Raw genomic sequence first — 19,042 nt, forward strand, 5'->3', positions numbered from 1 at the left:
TGGGTGAAATAAGGCCATTCGAAATTGAAATTTTTTTCATGAATATGTCCATCAAATGAGCAGAAATTCTTCTTCTCATGAAATCTCCGTTGGGCCCGGCTCTTCTAATGTTGTTTCCTTGGCCGTCCTAAGTAGCTTAACTTTTTTCAGTGTCAATTGTAACGCAGAGTATGATACAAATCACACAGCATTGCTAAATTTCAAATGAATTCAAGGCGGGGAAATCTAGTCTGTTTGATAATTTTAACCTTGTGCGCTTAATTTATGGAGAGGATGATTAGCGATTAATTTTCAGGTTCCTAAACGGCCTTTTTTTTGTTCTGTAAAAATCGAGTTAAATCTTTATACTTGGTAACCGTTTTCCCTCTTCGGTTCAGCAATTTATTATTCACCCACGCATATTACTTTATTTTACAGAAGCTTTCACATCTTTCTTACAATAGCTATTCGCATTTATCTTTGTTTTGCAGGGGAAGTCTTATTTCGGTTTCTTGCTTTTGGTTTCACCAGTCATACGACTAGAATATCAAACAATACAAGCTTCTTGTGTAAAAGGTTAGTAATAAAAAATAAATTTAGAAACAATCTTTCCCGCTTTAAAAAACTGAAATGTTTTGCACTGGACATTCAAAGCCAGAGGATTTAAACTCCAAAAAATCTTAGATTTTGGCAAAGATTTGTCGCCTAAATTTAACTTAAACTGATCAAAGTCTAAAAAATAAAATGATGAACTCAATTTTAGGACCTTAACTTCCATGATCTTACTAAATCTCCTTGCAAATGTAACAAATATCTCAGTAAATATTTTTAGAGAATGTAGTTTTGCGTCCTCTCATAAAATCTCCGTTTGAACCCTCTCCTCTGATGTTGTTTCCTTGACCTTCACAAGTAACTTAACGTTTTTTAGTGTCAGTTGTGACAGAGTTTATTATCTAGGTACTGATGAAATACCAGGATTTTTCCTTTTACTAAAAAATCATATCTTCATCGCGCGCAGTGAAGATACTGTTTTCATCTTTCACGTGTGAGAATATTGATGTCGCCATGGTTACTAACATGATCAGCCAATTACAAGAGAGCTTCCCGCTCAGGCGAGCAGCTGGTTCTTTTGAAAAAAAGTTGTCTTTTATGTATGAATTTCATCAGTATCTAGAAAACAAACAGAACATTACATGGCCGCTTGGGGTACGATTTTACCTTCGAGTGCTGAAAGTATCTCTCACGAGTGAGCGAAGCGAACTTGTGAGAGATACATTCACACGTGAAAGATAAAAACAGTATCTTCACTGCGCGCGATGAAGATATGATTTTTTAGTAAAAGGAAAAATCCTGTTATTTCATCAGTACCTAGATAATAAACTCTGTTACAACTGACACTAAAAAACGTTAAGTTACTTATGAAGGTCAAGGAAACAACATCAGAGGAGAGGGTTCAAACGGAGATTTTATGAGAGGACGCAAAACTACATTCTCTAAAAATATTTACTGAGATATTTGTTACATTCCATATAATATCCTCTATATATACAAATCGCACAGTATTGCTTAATTTCAAACTAATTCGAGGCGGGGAAATCTAGTCTGTTTGATAATTCAAACCTGTGTGCTTAATTTATGGAGAGGATGATGAACGATTGATCATCAGGTTCCTAAACGGCCTTTTTTTGTGTGTTCTGTACAAATCGAGCTCCATCTTTGAAGTTATACTTGGTGACCGTTTTCCCTCTTCGGTTCATCAATGTTTTATTCACCCATTTTACTTCTATTTTACAGAAGCTTTTACGTCTTTCTTACAATAGCTATTCGCAGTTATCTTTGTTTTGCGGGGGAAGTCTTATTTAGGTTTCTTGCTTTTGATTTCATCAGTCATACGACTTGAATATCAAACAATACAAGCTTCTTGTGTAAAAGGTTAGTAATAAAAAATAAATTTAGAAACAATATTTCCCGCTTTAAATAACTGAAATGTTTTGCACTGAACATTCAAAGCCACAGGATTTAACCTCAAAATAGCCTTAGATTTTGGCAAAGATTTGTTGCTTAAAACTTGACTTAAACTGATCATAGTCTGCAAAATAAAATGATGAACTTAATTTTAGGCCCTTAACTTCGATAATCTTACTAAGTCTCCTTTGCAAATGTAACAAATATCTCAGGAAATATTTTTAGAGAATAAAGTGTTGCGTCAATTTGACACCGTCCAGCTGATAAGTTTCTTTGTTCTCCAAAACTGTTGGCTGAAGAATATATTGACACTGTAGGGAGTGAAAGATTTAAAGCAGATACGCGATGAATGAACGGGAAAATGAGATTTTTAAATCTGAAATCTTTAAAAAAAGAACATGAAGATGCTATGTTTTTTATTTAAATTACGGGGAAGTTAGCGACGTTTTAGTTCTAAACGATTCTTTGTTTCACCGATGAAGCTGTTACTTTTTTTTCACTCTCGTCAGATTGTCATTCATCTCTGTCTTGCAAGGAAAGCGTTATTTCAGTTTTTTACTCTCGGCTTCCTCAGTCATTCGATCAGAATATGAAACAAGATACAACTTCTTGATCAAGGGTAAGCGGTGAAAATAAAGAAAATAACAACTTACAGTCTCATCTCTCTCTCTCTCTCTTTTTTTATTTAAAAAATGTTTTCGGCGTCTGCTCAAATCAGGCGCAACAGAAATCGAATTCAAGGACAGCGATTTTTGATGTGGAAAGAAAAGCGAAACAGAAAGTCATATTGATATGTCTTACACCGAGAGATTATCACCTGCAGTTTATAGTTTCTTGTCTTAGACCGATCAAACTTAGCACTTTGTTCTCACACGAGCTGCTTGCATTTATCTCTGTTTCTCGCCACTTTTGGTCTCATCACCCAAACAAAGCGTGTTTATTTTTGAAAGGGTTATCAGCGAAAAAACTAAATTTAGTAATAGGCATTCTTTTCCCGCTTCGAAAAAAATATATTTCTGGTTTACTGGAGTAAATTCAGTGATAAGAAAGGTTGTTAATCCAATAAATCTCATAATATTTGTGGAGAGCTTCCAAATTGGAATCAATTTCTGATCTGGATTGCAAAATAGAGTGGTTTAGCAAGAGGACGGGAACGTCATTTCAGAACGGCGCGCGCAGCAAAAATGCCGAGAAAAAACTGGGTCGAGAACGCCGTCGCGTTTTGTTGAAAAGTGACTTAGCAGTCGTTTCACTGAACGAACCGTCCACGTCATATTTGTCCTTGAGTATCCTAACCTTGGCTCTTTAGGATCATTATCAGCTTTGGATTTTCGGTTTTATACGAAATTATCCTCTTTGAGAGTATAACAAGCACAAACTGAGGATAGTTTACTACAAGTGAGTTGTTAATATGAATCCACATGGGCGGTTAAACTTTGAAATTATTCCATTCCAGTTAATTCTCGAGTCTGCAGATTTATCTATCAAATTTTGAAGCCCACTAAATATTTTTTTCTTTGATTTGTATCGCTGTCATTTCGTTTCGTGCTTCTAGATTTCAGCACTACTCGTTTTTCTTCATAATTCTGTAAAGTATAATTTGGAATTGAAATCGTCGCCGTTTTTTCCCTTGTTTACTGAATATTCTTGTCAATCATGACGGTACACCTCTTTTAAGCACCACCTTCTTAGAGTTGCAATGCATTTTGGACGGAGTTATCAGGAGTTATGGCGAAAACATGTAGAGATCAAGCGACCCAACGATGGAGTTGTTTACAATGAGTTTCCGTTTAATCGTGAACGAATGAAATGCACTCAAACTAGTCACCAACGAAACGGTTAGACTTAGGAATCAGACTTCGTTCCGGTTTTATTTTGTTTTTGTTTAATTTAATTTTTTAACGAATAAAGTCGTTCAAGACTGAATCAAATTAATATATGTAGAAAGCCGTGTTTGTTTTATCTCTGTCTTCAATTCGCAGAACACTTTTTAATCACGGTTAAAACGACAATGACAACAAATAACACTGAATAATATAGCAGGTAACCTTCGTGTTTCATTTTGAAAAAATTTAACATGAAGCAAGTTTAATTTATTGATGAATTAATTCACGATAAGATTAACAGCACCCGTTCTTAGAGTTTTCATACATGGTTTAAGAAATGTATCAAAGAAAAGCCCTAACGTTGCTTAAAGCCACGCTCAATTACAAAAGGTAACTGAGCCCTAAAATCTTAGATCGCTTGCTGACGATCGTGTTTCCTTTCGGGAATCCAGAATAAATGTAGCGGTAAATTTTCACAAATTCACCGAATAAAGCAAAGAAAGGAACCTGGTTATCCTGGAAATGAGTTCTGAAATCATTCCAAACAACGTTATCTCGTTTATAAGTGCACAATTAACGCAAATCCTAGGCGTTTTGATCACGACGGGAAAACCAGCGAAATGACGTCCTGAACCTGATGGGGAAAACGGCAACGCTAACATCGGAAGTCGAAATAGATTCGTGTCCAGATTATCCGCGCACTTTCCCGTTCTGAAATGACGTTCCCGTCTTCTTGCTAAACCATTCTAATATTAAAGGACTTTATCATCTTTCCCTTTTAAATTTATGATCTCATCAGCTCCCTCACATTACCTTGCTTGTCAGTAAGGAGAATTTAATGTTGTATTAAGAGAAAACCCTCAGCTGATAAGAATTCTTGTGGCTTGTTCACTGAATAATATGGAAAGAGAAGCAACATGTTCCTCACTTCTGTAAGTTGATGGCTTTAAAAATCGAGCAAAGCAAAATTAAAACCAGCAAACTCTTATCAATGATATGTGAGCTCCAATATTTATTGAGATCTCTTACGGGCAAGCTGTAATGCAGGTTCCATCCTTATTAGGTTTATCATGATTAATTTTAACCGATAATTTTCCTATTCAATCTTACAGTAGCTCTTTGCATTCTTCATTGCTTTGCGGAGAAAGTTTACATCACTTTTGTGACTTTGGTCTCCTAACTATCCAGAGATCTTTTAGTTTTTAAAGGTGAGCGGCTAAAAATTTATTTCATAAACATTATGCGTTAGCTTGGTTTGGATGGAAACTTGCTACTCATAAACATAACACCCTCTGATTGATGAGTCTGCTTACTTTTAGCATTGCTATATGGTATATTGTTATATACTTAGACTTTGGTTGGTTGATTCCTGATCAAATTCAAATGTATCCCGACTGGGATACAATTTTCAACAGCATGATTTTGCCAAATGATTGTTTAAGGGAAAGTCTAAATATATAACAAAGCATTTAATGTATGGTCCCTCGGGAAACTAGTTAGTTTTGTTTTCTCGTTGGGCTCTTGGGAAAACAAAACTAAATGTTTCCCTCGGGGCCATGCATTAAGTGTATATTGATATTGTAAGGAGAAACTACAAGTTCATCAGTTCTGTGATGATTGAAACTAAGAAGATCCCGTTTGTTATTTGATGAATCTTATGAGCAACTTAGGAAAAAATCTTTCTTCCATCTAAGGTTTTTTTTCTTATTTTGATGACTTCTTCTCACCAACCGTGCAAGCAAAATATTATTACACCAGCTATTTGCATTTACGTTTGTTTGTCTGGGAATTTCATTTTCTTATTTTTGTTTTCATTAGTAACGCTATCAGGCACTAATGTAGAAGGCATGTTCTGTTTCCAAAAGGTGAGCTGTTCGTTTTCTTTAATTTCTACATTTTTATTGCTTCCTCAGTTTCATTTCCATGAATGAAATTGACTTTATTATTTTACGAAACAAAAACTTTGGAGAACTTGGTATATCAGTTACTGAAGTAACGCGTATGTAATTGAATGAAATAGAAAGATTTTCCTTCGTCTGAAAAACAAAGCATCATGTGAGCGGTTGAAACGTTGGGTTGAATTTTTCTCAAATTAATTATGCGAGTTCCTAAGACTGACGTGCCGGCTTGATCTCGATGGAACAAACGGTTAGAAATACCAACACAAATCTTGCACAAATATCTTCATCTGGGATCAACTGAACAGTTTTATACTTCGTTTAATTGTAGAATGTGATTTTTTTTGTTGGATTTATGTCAATCAAATTTTTCCACCACGCAACGAAACTAGATATATGTCACGCACAGGCAGCCCAAGCTCCAGCTGTGAGATGATCATCTTGCGCAACAACAGTCAAGGCGGAATTACTGGACCGCTTTCTCTGATGAAAAGAACCCATTTTAACGAGTTGTCCATTTCGAGGTATTTCCTATGTACGTATAACACCTCGAAATGGACAACTAGCTCACTAAAATGGTTTATTTTCATCAGAGTAAGCGGTCAGATAACAAGTGATACACTGTGGAAGTAAGTTGAGGTATTTTTATTGAGAATTTGGCGTAATTTTTTATTCCTTAGAGCGGTCGTAAATATTCCCATACAAACTCTTAAAGTTCCGTCTGTTATTGTGCAAGATGATCATCTCACAGCTAGAGCTTGGGGCCGTTTGTGCGTCACGTAGATGGATATCTCCGAATCGATTCAAGATATATTGATTTGCCTCGATTTTGAAACGAATAACAACGGATATCAGAGCTGAGTTAGTCCCTGGTTTTTGAAGGGCAGCAGAGTGAGGATCCTGATCGTGTTTCACGTAACGAACTTTTAGGAAAATTCCCGCGTCATGTTTAGAAACTCGAACATTTATCAGTGTTACTTATTTTTAAGCTTCTTTTTTTGTTGATTCTTTCTTACGACAACAAACAGGAGAGGGCCGTTATGAGTGACGCTGCAGAAATCCTAAAATCAGTCCAGATAGGTTTAAATGTCGTCATATTTCTTCTGAACACTAATCGTGGCCTACGAGCGACTGAGTTATGTAATGAATGTTTAATTCTACTTCAAAACCTTAACTCTGGTAGTCACCTTGATATCTCCGATGTACTATTCAATGCGTACTACGCCATCTCTGGTTACACAGATGCAGAAAGACATGCCACCAAACTTCTTGACACATTTAACCATGCCTGGAGACTAATCATCGAACTGGGAGACATAAATATAGCACAAAGCCGGTTTGTAGAGGCAAAGCAACTCCTTCAATGCGCACTCACCATCATGAAAACAATTGGTCACAAAAGAAAAGAAGCAGTGGCTAACGGAAGACTCGGAATTGTCTGTACTAGCCTAGGAGAATATCAGAAGGCTAAAGAATATCACGAGAAAGCACTTGCCATCGCGATAGAAATTGGCGACAGAGCAGGAGAAGGAACAACATACGGGAACCTCGGAATTATGTTTCGTTCCCTTGGCGAATACCAGAATGCTAAAGAATATAACGAGAAAGCACTTGCCATCGCGATAGAAATTGGCGACAGAGCAGGAGAAGGAACAAGATACGGAAACCTCGGAAATGTGTTTTATTCCCTTGGCGAATATCAGAATGCTAAAGAATATCACGAGAAAGCACTTGCCATCGCGATAGAAATTGGCGACAGAGCAGAAGAAGGAATAAGATACGGAAACCTCGGAAATGTGTTTTATTCCCTTGGCGAATATCAGAATGCTAAAGAGTATCACGAGAAAGCACTTGCCATCGCGATAGAAATTGGCGACAGAGCAGGAGAAGGAACAACATACGGGAACCTCGGAAGTGTGTTTGCTTCCCTTGGCGAATATCAGAATGCTAAAGAGTATCACGAGAAAACACTTGCCATCGCGATAGAAATTGGCGACAGAGCAGGAGAAGGAACAACATACGGAAACCTCGGAAATGTGTTTTATTCCCTTGGCGAATATCAGAATGCTAAAGAATATCACGAGAAAGCACTTGCCATCAAGATAGAAATTGGCGACAGAGCAGGAGAAGGAACAACATACGGGAACCTCGGAAGTGTGTTTGATTCCCTTGGCAAATATCAGAATGCTAAAGAATATCACGAGAAAGCACTTGCCATCGCGATAGAAATTGGCGACAGAGCAGGAGAAGGAACAACATACGGGAACCTCGGAAATGTGTTTTATTCCCTTGGCGAATATCAGAATGCTAAAGAATATCACGAGAAAGCACTTGCCATCAAGATAGAAATTGGCGACAGAGCAGGAGAAGGAACAACATACGGGAACCTCGGAAGTGTGTTTGATTCCCTTGGCAAATATCAGAATGCTAAAGAGTATCAAGAGAAAGCACTTGCCATCGTGATAGAAATTGGCGACAGAGCAGGAGAAGGAACAACATACGGGAACCTCGGAAATGTGTTTTGTTCCCTTGGCGAATATCAGAATGCTAAAGAATATCAAGAGAAAGCACTTGCCATCAAGATAGAAATTGGCGACAGAGCAGGAGAAGGAACAACATACGGGAACCTCGGAAGTGTGTTTGATTCCCTTGGCAAATATCAGAATGCTAAAGAGTATCACGAGAAAGCACTTGCCATCGCGATAGAAATTGGCGACAAAGCAGGAGAAGGAACAAGATACGGGAACCTCGGAAGTGTGTTTGATTCCCTTGGCGAATATCAGAATGCTAAAGAATATCACGAGAAAGCACTTGCCATCGCGATAGAAATTGGCGACAGAGCAGGAGAAGGAACAAGATACGGAAACCTCGGAAATGTGTTTTATTCCCTTGGCGAATATCAGAATGCTAAAGAATATTACGAGAAAGCACTTGCCATCGCGATAGAAATTGGCGACAGAGCAGGAGAAGGAACAAGATACGGGAGCCTTGGAAATGTGTTTTATTCCCTTGGCAAATATCAGAATGCTAAAGAATATCACGAGAAAGCACTTGCCATCGCGATAGAAATTGGCGACAGAGCAGGAGAAGGAACAACATACGGGAACCTCGGAAATGTGTTTTATTCCCTTGGCGAATATCAGAATGCTAAAGAATATCACGAGAAAGCACTTGCCATCAAGATAGAAATTGGCGACAGAGCAGGAGAAGGAACAACATACGGGAACCTCGGAAGTGTGTTTGATTCCCTTGGCAAATATCAGAATGCTAAAGAATATCACGAGAAAGCACTTGCCATCGCGATAGAAATTGGCGACAGAGCAGGAGAAGGAACAAGATACGGGAACCTCGGAAATGTGTTTTATTCCCTTGGCGAATATCAGAATGCTAAAGAGTATCACGAGAAAGCACTTGCCATCGTGATAGAAATTGGCGACAGAGCAGGAGAAGGAACAACATACGGGAACCTCGGAAATGTGTTTTATTCCCTTGGCGAATATCAGAATGCTAAAGAATATCAAGAGAAAGCACTTGCCATCAAGATAGAAATTGGCGACAGAGCAGGAGAAGGAACAACATACGGGAACCTCGGAAGTGTGTTTGATTCCCTTGGCAAATATCAGAATGCTAAAGAGTATCACGAGAAAGCACTTGCCATCGCGATAGAAATTGGCGACAAAGCAGGAGAAGGAACAACATACGGGAACCTCGGAAGTGTGTTTGATTCCCTTGGCGAATATCAGAATGCTAAAGAATATTACGAGAAAGCACTTGCCATCGCGATAGAAATTGGCGACAGAGCAGGAGAAGGAACAAGATACGGGAGCCTTGGAAATGTGTTTTATTTCCTTGGCGAATATCAGAATGCTAAAGAATATCACGAGAAAGCACTTGCCATCGCTATAGAAATTGGCTACAGACGAGGAGAAGGTTTAGCATACTCCAATCTTGGAATGGTGTACAGTAATCTCAATAAAAATCGGCAAGCTAAAGAATGTTTGGACAAAGCAGTCGGCGTCAGTATTGCAATCGGTGACAGAGAACTGGAAGTCACGGCTATTGTACGTTTGGCACATGTCTTTGCTTCTGTAAATGACATTCAGAAGGCAAAAGAACATTGTGAGAAGGCGCTTACAATCAGCAGAGAATGCAGCAATAGAGAATGCGAAGCACAACTATACCTATCCGTTGGTGGTCTATTTCGATCGTTTAGTGAATATGATAAGGCAGCATATTATTTACAGAAAGCTTGTTCGTTAAGTGGCCAAATTGGACACAAAATGACTGAGTTTAAAAGCCTTCTCGGTATTACAGTTTTAAAGAAATCGCAGTTCGAGGTTGTGGAGGCAATGAAATATCTTCTTCAAGGTATTGAAAAATATGAAAAAATCAGAACTCTTCAGAAAGGAAACAGTGAATTTAAAATTTCTCTATCAGAGAAACACGGCACTTTTCCCTACAAGTTACTCACTTACCTCCTTTGTAGTGCCGGAAAATTTCGAGATGCTCTCTATGCTGAGGAGCTGGGACGAGCAAGAGTCCTCGCAGAACTCATGGCAGACAAGTACTCCGCTGAAAGCCACATCTCAGCTGATCCACGGTTCGGGATTGAAAACATCGCGAGAAGAGAAAGTAACAGTGTTTTTTTGTACATTTCGTATGAAGATCGGCAAGTTCTGCTCTGGGTATTGAAAGCAAATGGAGACATTTTCTTTCGAAAAACAGACGAAGTGAAAATAGACACTCTTATTGCTGAGCAAGTTTGCGAAGTGGAAGGAGTTTTCAAAAAGAGCGCCAAATGCTTTGGTGTTTTACCCACAGCGAACTGCGAAGACCGATCGCTGGGTGACAACATGACGACATCTCTTCATGAAGAGAGCCAAACAAATTTGCGAGGTGACGAAACCAAAGATACCGGAGGAAGTCATCATTTGTGCTACGAATGGATCGTCGCACCTGTGGTAGATTTACTCACAGAGCCCGAAATCATCATTGTACCGGATCGTTTTTCGTACCGAGTCCCATTTGCTTCCTTGCGCGATGAACAAGCCGGAAAGTATTTATCGGAGAAGTACAGAGTACGCATCGTCCCTTCATTGACAACTCTCCGGCTTATTCAAGAATGTCCAGCAGACTATCACAGTCAAACTGGCGGACTGGTTGTGGGTGATCCTACGGTTGGCAAAGTGCAATACAATGGACGTATCACTGACATTACACCATTGTTCTGTGCAAGTAAGGAAGCAGAAATGGTTGGTCAACTGCTGGGCGTTCAGCCTTTATTGGGAAGTCGCGCAACAAAGCAGGCAGTTCTTCAAGCAATACCTTCAGTGAGTCTGATACATGTTGCCGCACATGGGGATGTCAAAAGAGGAGAGATTGCCCTCTCTCCTCAATGTACTACTAACAGCACTCCACAAGAGGAAGACTACCTCCTGACAATGACCGACATTGAAGGAGTTCAAGTGCGAGCTAAACTGGTAGTACTCAGCTGTTGTCACAGTGGGCGTGGATTGGTTAAAAAAGAAGGAGTTATTGGAATCGCTCGAGCATTCTTAGCATCTGGTGCACGTTCAGTGTTGGTAGCATCGTGGGCTATAGAAGACAAAGCAACGGCGAAGCTCATGAAACATTTCTATAAACACCTTGTGCGTGGAGAAAGTGCTAGTGAATCTCTTCACCAGGCCGTACAGTGGTTGAGAAGCAATGGATTCTCCAAACCTTCCCAATGGGCTCCGTTTGTGTTGATGGGGGATAACGTGACATTTGATTTTATGAAAAAAGGGTAAGTCTGGTTAGAATGAGCAACGATAAACCGATTAGCACACTTAACTTATTCAGTTCACTCAGTTATCGTAATTTTTTTTGTTTGTTTTTGTCTTTGTTTTTCATCCATAAAATGCCTCGAAAAAGAACTTGATTTTGTCTAGCGCTCGGAGCCAGAATTTTTTCACAGAAGGCTTTCTAAAATTGGCTTTGAATTAGCGTTCCTTTAGAATGCAATATACTCGGAAATAATTGGTCAAATTCGATGCGATACTACACGTTATGACGATGAAGGTAACTTGAGAAGCTGAAAAAGTTAACTTTATCCGTGAAAAATCAACAAAAATAACAATAAATTGACAATCTTAAAGTCACTTTCGCATCAAGCATGGTATGTTCGACAAGTTTAGACAATTATACCCGCTGGAATTGAAGAAGAAAGTAATTTCTTTCTTTGGAAATCTGTTCCGTCTACTTTAAAGGTGAAATAGTGACAAATTTATTGTTTTTTTTTTTCAGGAAAGAGGAACTCGAGGAGGACAACAACGAGGCGAAGAAGAAACAGAGCGACTACTGATCCTACACAAAGATTCTTCTTCCTATACATTGTCGTTCAGTGGACACTAGTATTACTTTGCGAAGACATTTTTAATTTTTTTTTTAAGTCAAGTAGTTGGTTTTGCGTGCTTTTGTAAGCAAGGCGTAATCGAAAGCCAACGACGATAAAACCTGCAATTAAGTCGTTTGATCTATTAAGTATACTATCAATAAGAAACTACAATAAATCGGGATGGGAAAACTGAACGTAGGAAATCAGCTTAATGTATAAAAATGTAAATAAATGTATATAATTCTGTTTTCAATTCTCCCGTTGGACGCACACGTGATCATTAAAGAGTGATTAAGACTGTTCACAGGTGCAGGAGATGATAACAAACTAACAGAACAAGGAACAAAAAGTGCCGAGATACTGAAGACACAATAAAAAAAAGAGAAGGTAATTATGTAAAAATCAGACAGAGAAGAGAAAAATGCTTGAGAATTACCGCAAAAATCAAAGTGTTGTGAACAGGGCGCTACATATTAATCTAAAAGTTAAGTGGAGAAGAGAACAAACAAAGTGCAATATACTAAAAGAAAAGTATTAACAAACAGAGAAGAAGACAAACGGTGAGCGAATTACTAAGATAAAATTAAGAGAAAACATTGCGCGAGATACTAACGTCAAACAGAAGAGTGCAAACAGTTCGTAGGATATGAACGTGACAATCAGCCAGAATTAAGGAAAGGAACAGAGGGCTAGATTTAAATATAGGAAAGAAATTTTAGTTGAAACAAAGAGTAATGTAGATATTTAACTAAGAAATCAAACAAAGACGAGAAAAGCATTGTGCAAGATTTGAACGAAATATTTAATCGGAGGAGAGAACGAGCTATGTGCAAGATACAACTAAATAAACAAAACTACCAAACAGGGCAGTGAAAAAAAAACAATTCTCAATATGATTGCAACAAACAAAGTTAAAAGAAGAAACAGTGGACTGGACAAAAAGTAAAATCACAGGCATGCAATGCATGCAAGAGTTATTTTTTCGGCTGGGTGAGTTGAGGAGGGACACTGTGTAACTGATGTTTTTATTTTTGTTAAAGAAAAAAAGCCTTAACCTCAAAAAGAACGAAAATAACGCATTAGTTTAGTTAAAACACAGAAAAAAACGTTCCTGTTTGTCTGAAATAAACTCACACGTATTTATTTCGTGGTCCATTGTCTGAGTAATTAGAAACCAAAATAAACTTACTTTACCTTAAGAGAGAGGGGGAGAGAGAGGGAGAGGGGAGAGGAGAGAGAGAGAGAGAGAGAGAGAGAGAGAGAGCTAGACGAAAAGGCACTTTTGTAACGTTGATGTGGCACTTTCGCAACGTTAAGTGGCACTTTTGCACCCCTCAAGTGACACTTTTGTAACTAGTGACACAATTCTAACGTAACTTATGGCACTTTTCTAACTTCACGTGGCACTTTGTTAACCTTGCATGGCACTTTTGCACCCCTCAAGTGACACTTTTGTAACTAGTGGCACAATTCTAACGTACCTTATGGCACTTTTCTAACTTCACGTGGCACTTTGTTAACCTTGCATGGCACTTTTGCACCCCTCAAGTGACACTTTTGTAACTAGTGGCACAATTCTAACGTACCTTATGGCACTTTTCTAACTTCACGTGGCACTTTGTTAACCTTGCATGGCACTTTTGTACCATTGTGGCACTTTGGCACCTTTATGGCACTTTGGCAACTTTTATGTGCCACTTTGGGAAAGTCAGGGTTACATGTTATTATTTTTGTTATTATTTTCAGAACCTAACCTTCATAGTGTTGTCAAATCTGCAACCTCTTTTCATGGTTTACACACTTTATAATACACAGTAAGAATATCACAAAATGCTCAAATATAGAGTAAAACACAAGGTGCAGGAGAGAGGTTTGAATACCAAGAATTGGCATCATTTGTATGGCAATTTCACAACTCGTTATCGTTTCTATAACGCGCGCACCAGTGTCGTTTATCGGCGCTCTATTATCTTTGATAGTTGACTTGGGCCTTCTTCCCTTGTCAACTATCAGCAAATAAAAACCACGGGTTTGCCGTCTTATTGTTAAATAGTCATGAATGACATGGAAAGAATACAAGCTGAATTTGATTTTTTCTGGGTTGAGAAACGCGCCAACCACAGAATACAGCATTTTAAATGTGCCATGTTCAATATGAGTTTTATGAAGAGGCTGGAAAATAGAAAATGATAGAATATGATAGGATAGAAAATGCCTAGCAAATTTCCTAGTTCCAATTACCTCAGGCCCTCACGATTCACGTTGGGGAACGTTTTAGTTTGATTGTCATCAGTCGTCAATTTAACTCACGCTATTTCGTTCAGTCGTCATTGAAAACACTGCCTTCGGCAGACAGGCTCAGTCTCAATTCAACATGCAGCACATTCAGTCGTTCGTATATTTTATTTGCTTTCATTTTAGTCATTCTTTATTTCCCGCGCCTGTTTGATTGACGTCTTTAATTTTGCAACGCAGCATATTACATGTCAACGGGAGCATTAGTTTTTAGTCGCGGATTGTATGTCATTGTTATTTCTGCTTTTAATTTCTCCCTCTTTTCTTCCCCTCTACGTCTTAGCCTTGAAATCCTACCCCCGCCACCCTGTAAATCTTCTTTGGGCATCTTTCTGATCGATTTCTCAGTTTGGCTCCTCTCGTGTTCTCGATCCGCCCTTTCGCTTGTTCATTAAGATGGCCGGATTCTCTGGCTTTTGATTCAATCTGTCGAGGTGCAAGGGAGGAATATTAGGGGAATAATTAAAGGAGCTACGTCACGGAAATTTTGTGGATAGTTGGTCTAAACTGCTCTGAAATTATTGGTAGACTACTTAACCCAGAAAAACATCCAGAGAAAAATAATAAAAAATAAATAAATTTGCGGAAAGAAATAAGACCCCTACTATTAATTTCGATTTTTTGATGGCCTTAGGAAACAACTTGAAAAGTTTAGCCTAAATTTTTCACGTTGTAATTCATTTCCATCCAAGCCATTCGCAGCCAAAGACGGTTGTAAGCTGTTTCAGTGCTCTGATATAGCAATTGTTAATAAAAATGGCAGTTATTTTCAGGTTTCCTACGACACCAATACATAATTTGGCTGTTTAAAAATTTGTTAAAATCCCTGACAAAGCCCCTTCAAGTTTTATAGTGTCTATCGCGTGTCCCCTTCGTGCAGAACGCTTGCCCTTACAATGCAGTACTTAAAATGTTTCAAAAATTGCTCATGGTGTAAAAAAAAATTGCTTCAGTGTGTGGCTGTAGCTGCAGCATTAGTTGTCTTGGAAGCAGCCATCATTTTTATTATTATTTATGGGCTAGCATACTCAGATAATCTGGAAATGGTGTTCAACCCTGATATTAATCCATCATCCAACAGCGAATGATTCACCTTGGGAATTACTGTGCTCTTGCGATGTTGTGCAAGACATTCCACGGTGCCTTCAATGAATTATTTGAGGTTTTAAATCCACGCAAAAAAAAAAATGGTTATTAGAAAATTGAACTTCTTTTTTTAAGCTCGACGTCATTACTTTGTCGGTAAAAAGAAACAAAAAACGAGCAAAAGCAACAGCTGAAAACATCTGACTTCTTTTAATTCTGACGACGTTGTGCAATTTTCTATGCTCGATGAAAAATTCCTTGCCGCCCTTGCCTCTCTGACACAAGTTGTATTATTTTCAGTCTTCAAAGGAATAAAAATTCAGTGAGATTACCTCAAACATTTTAACTACGGCACATTCATGCGAGTGTGCTGACTAATTCGTGCATTTTTCTCTTAAGTGAGGAATTTTATTACGGAACGGAGCTTTTCTGCAGTAGAGATGCCTAGAGGTCATTAACTATTTAACATTCGCTAAAAACCGAATAACTGCCTGTTTTATTATAACAAGCAAACTTAACTGAAGTTTGAACCCCTTACTTCCCCCGCTCATCTTTCTTTATATGCATATTTGGCGCTAAAAATAAGCGGCCGATTTCCCGGAGTTTTATACCAGCTCATGGAAATTGGATGACTGGGTATTTTATTATGCTATAAAGTCAGTAGAATTCTAATATTATCAAGTACAAAATATGATGTTTATAACTTCCCCTTGACAACAAAATCAGTCGAAACACCAAAAGCATGTGTATGGAGGATGAGCAGGTTTTACCTCTAACTGTAGGAATGGGTTATAAGCTGCTAGCTTGGAATTACTAGCAGAACAAGATATATACAAAGAGAGTTTATGTACAAAAGGATTTGAAATCAGGCGCTGTGCAAGGTCATTTCTCCCTTTGTCGCAATTCCTAGCTCAATGTTACCAAATGTGGCACTTTTGCAACGCGGCTTCGCAACAAGACATGGTTCCAAAAAAGTGGCTGTAATTGCAAAACAACGCAAGCTGAAAAGCTGTAATTTGGTGAACATAATGCTAAGTAGACAAGGTCAAATATAACAACGTTTCAGACTTTTTCCTCAAATGCCTTGACCGCAGTAAAACATTCAAGTTCAAAGAGTAAACTTTAGGCCTTTTTCGAAACGGTAAACTTGAACGTAGATGAAAGTTTATACTATTACACCCGACTTTCTGCCAATCTCTTCAATACCCTGTTTAAAATTGGCGGGGTGGTCGGGGGAATATACCAGCGTTTATTAGTCTCTCATCTATCTATTTATTCAACATAAAATTGGATTGTTCCCTTCTTTTGTTTGCGAAACCCCGATCACTGGCACTTTTGTACCTTTTTTGATGTAAAAAGCCATCTAAGATAAAAGCATTTTAAGTTGTGGACGTAAAACTCTGGACAAACATGCACAGTACTCTGCTATTGTAACTCCTAGAGTTTCATTGAAAAGGGCAAGAATTTGAAGAAGTTCTAACAAGGGAGAAAAAAAGGTGACTAAAGTGCCACACTTTTCGTCTAGAGAGAGAGAGAGAGAGAGAGAGAGAGAGAGAGAGAGAGAGAGAGAGAGAGAGAGAGAGAGGGGGGGGGGAAGGGCTGAGAGGGAAGGAAAGAGAGGGGAGAGAAGGGGAAGAGGGAGAGAAAGAGAGAAAGGGAAAGAGCGGGAAATCGTTAAAAATCGTGAGCTCCAAAATAAACAATGTTTAATTTGTTACGCTGGATTTGCGTAACATTTCCAACTTGTTGCGCTGGATTTACGTAACATTTCCTGTTTGTGGGTGTTTTTTGCTATTCTCACCCCACACGATTTGAACGTGATTTGTACTGTAAACGCCTAGTTTATTAGTAGGTTAATTTTGTTCATCGATTAAATCCCTGATGAAGTCTGTTATCAGACGAAACCGGTCGGATAATAAACTTAGTTGACAGGATTGTTGCCGTGTGCTGCTCACTAGTTTTTCTTTTAAAAAAATTAATTTAAAAAATTTAAAAAAAGGGAGGTAAATGAAATACAACTGATATTTTTCTCTTTCAGCTGTTTGATAAAAGAGATCGAGAGGACGAAAACATGTAACGAAGGTATGAAAAGATCAGTTTTGGTTTGGGAGAAAAATTTTCCAAGAGGACGAGTTATTACAGTAACAATGACTCAGGGTCAGTGCGATCATTAAACAGCGAACCGAAAAGATAATTTAGGGCCAAAATTGGATTTGTATCATTTTGCAGATGAAACTAACAACAGCAAATTAGAGGAAGAGAGCAATGATGTGCAAGAGTTTAAAGCCGAGCTTACCGAGGATGTTAAATGGTTTATGGTTACTAAAGAAGATGAGAATGTAGAGGAAGGCATTTGCGAAGACATCACCTCCCCTGAGGTTCATGCAAAGGTAACAGCCATTCAAGAAGCGAACATCACAAGAATTGAAACTAAGGAAGTAGAAGAGGAAGCCTTTGAACATGACCAGTGGCTGGACGTCACCAAAGGAGAATCTTGGGGTGATATTGTCTCAAGGGAGATTCCTCTAGAGGATATCACTGTGTTTGAGGTGGCGAGAAATCTCCAGTGGTTGGATCAGGTCGATGCAGAATATGAAACAGAGACTCAAGCCACTACCAAACAAGTTCACTCAGTTGAGAGTCATGCCAAGAAAGTGTCTCAAGATACCGGGATGAAAGGAATGGAAACGGCAGAAGTCCAAAAGGGCTGTGAGGATAACAACAAAGTTGCAAAGGAGATAAAGGTACTCCACCTTACTTGGGAAGATCTCCTGTTACCAAAGAATCACATGGAAACAGGAAGTCAACCCACTACCGAGCAAGTTCACTCTGTTGGGAATCATACCAAGAGAGTTTCTCGTGATACCGAAATGAAAAAAATGGAAACTGCTGAAGTCCAAGAGAGCTGTCAGGACAACAAAGTGGTTTCCAAGGAGATAAAGGTGCTCCCTCTTAGTTGGGAAGAGCTTCTCTTAGCAGAGAGACACATGGATTCAAAGAAACACGCGGAAGCAGAGATTCAACCCAATAACGAACAAGTTCACTCTGGTGAGAGTCATGACGAGAAAGTTTCTCGAGATACCGAAATGAAAGAAATGGAAACTGCAGAAGTCCAAGAGAGCTGTGAGGACAACAAAGAAGTTACTAAGGAGATAAAGTTGCTCCGCCTTACTTGGGAAGAGCTTCTCTTAGCAGAGAGACACATGGAAACGGCTGTTGTGGAAGATTTGAAGTTCAGATCAAGTCAAGTCAACAAGATTAACTTTGGCACAAGAAGATCCTGCAATCCAGGCCTTTAAGATCATATCCAATGATAGGTAAGGGCGACTCACCCAGGTGGAAGGGAAATTACAACATCAATTAATTAATTTAGCGTATACCACATGGGTGAATAGTGTGCGTGCTAATTGATTGGTTCGGAAGTGATTAGCAAGTACTATTCACTTTGTAGTAGCTGAAGAGACAAAATCGCGCGTCAACAATATAATTACCAACAATTTTTGGGAGCACTGACAGAAATAAACTAATCTCTTTGGCTTCTCAGTGGTATATACTTAAAACAATGATTCACCTCAGAGTCGCAACTCGGTAAATATCAACTCCTATTCACCTTCACT

General features: G+C 38.7%; 1 protein-coding gene and 1 pseudogene across 1 annotated transcript; both read left to right on the forward strand.

The window, feature by feature from the left end:
- LOC136279212 (uncharacterized) overlaps positions 1-19,042 on the forward strand; it is a 360,360-nt pseudogene that overhangs the window by 18,456 nt on the left and 322,862 nt on the right.
- LOC131793450 (tetratricopeptide repeat protein 28-like) lies at positions 10,207-12,232 on the forward strand. The gene is made up of 2 exons (XM_066162585.1): positions 10,207-11,453; positions 11,954-12,232. The coding sequence occupies exons 1-2, from the start codon at positions 10,222-10,224 to the stop codon at positions 12,009-12,011; spliced, it is 1,290 nt and encodes a 429-aa protein (XP_066018682.1). The 5' UTR covers positions 10,207-10,221; the 3' UTR covers positions 12,012-12,232.

The sequence above is a fragment of the Pocillopora verrucosa genome, chromosome 2 (assembly GCF_036669915.1).
Source record: "Pocillopora verrucosa isolate sample1 chromosome 2, ASM3666991v2, whole genome shotgun sequence".
Lineage (NCBI taxonomy): Eukaryota > Metazoa > Cnidaria > Anthozoa > Scleractinia > Pocilloporidae > Pocillopora > Pocillopora verrucosa.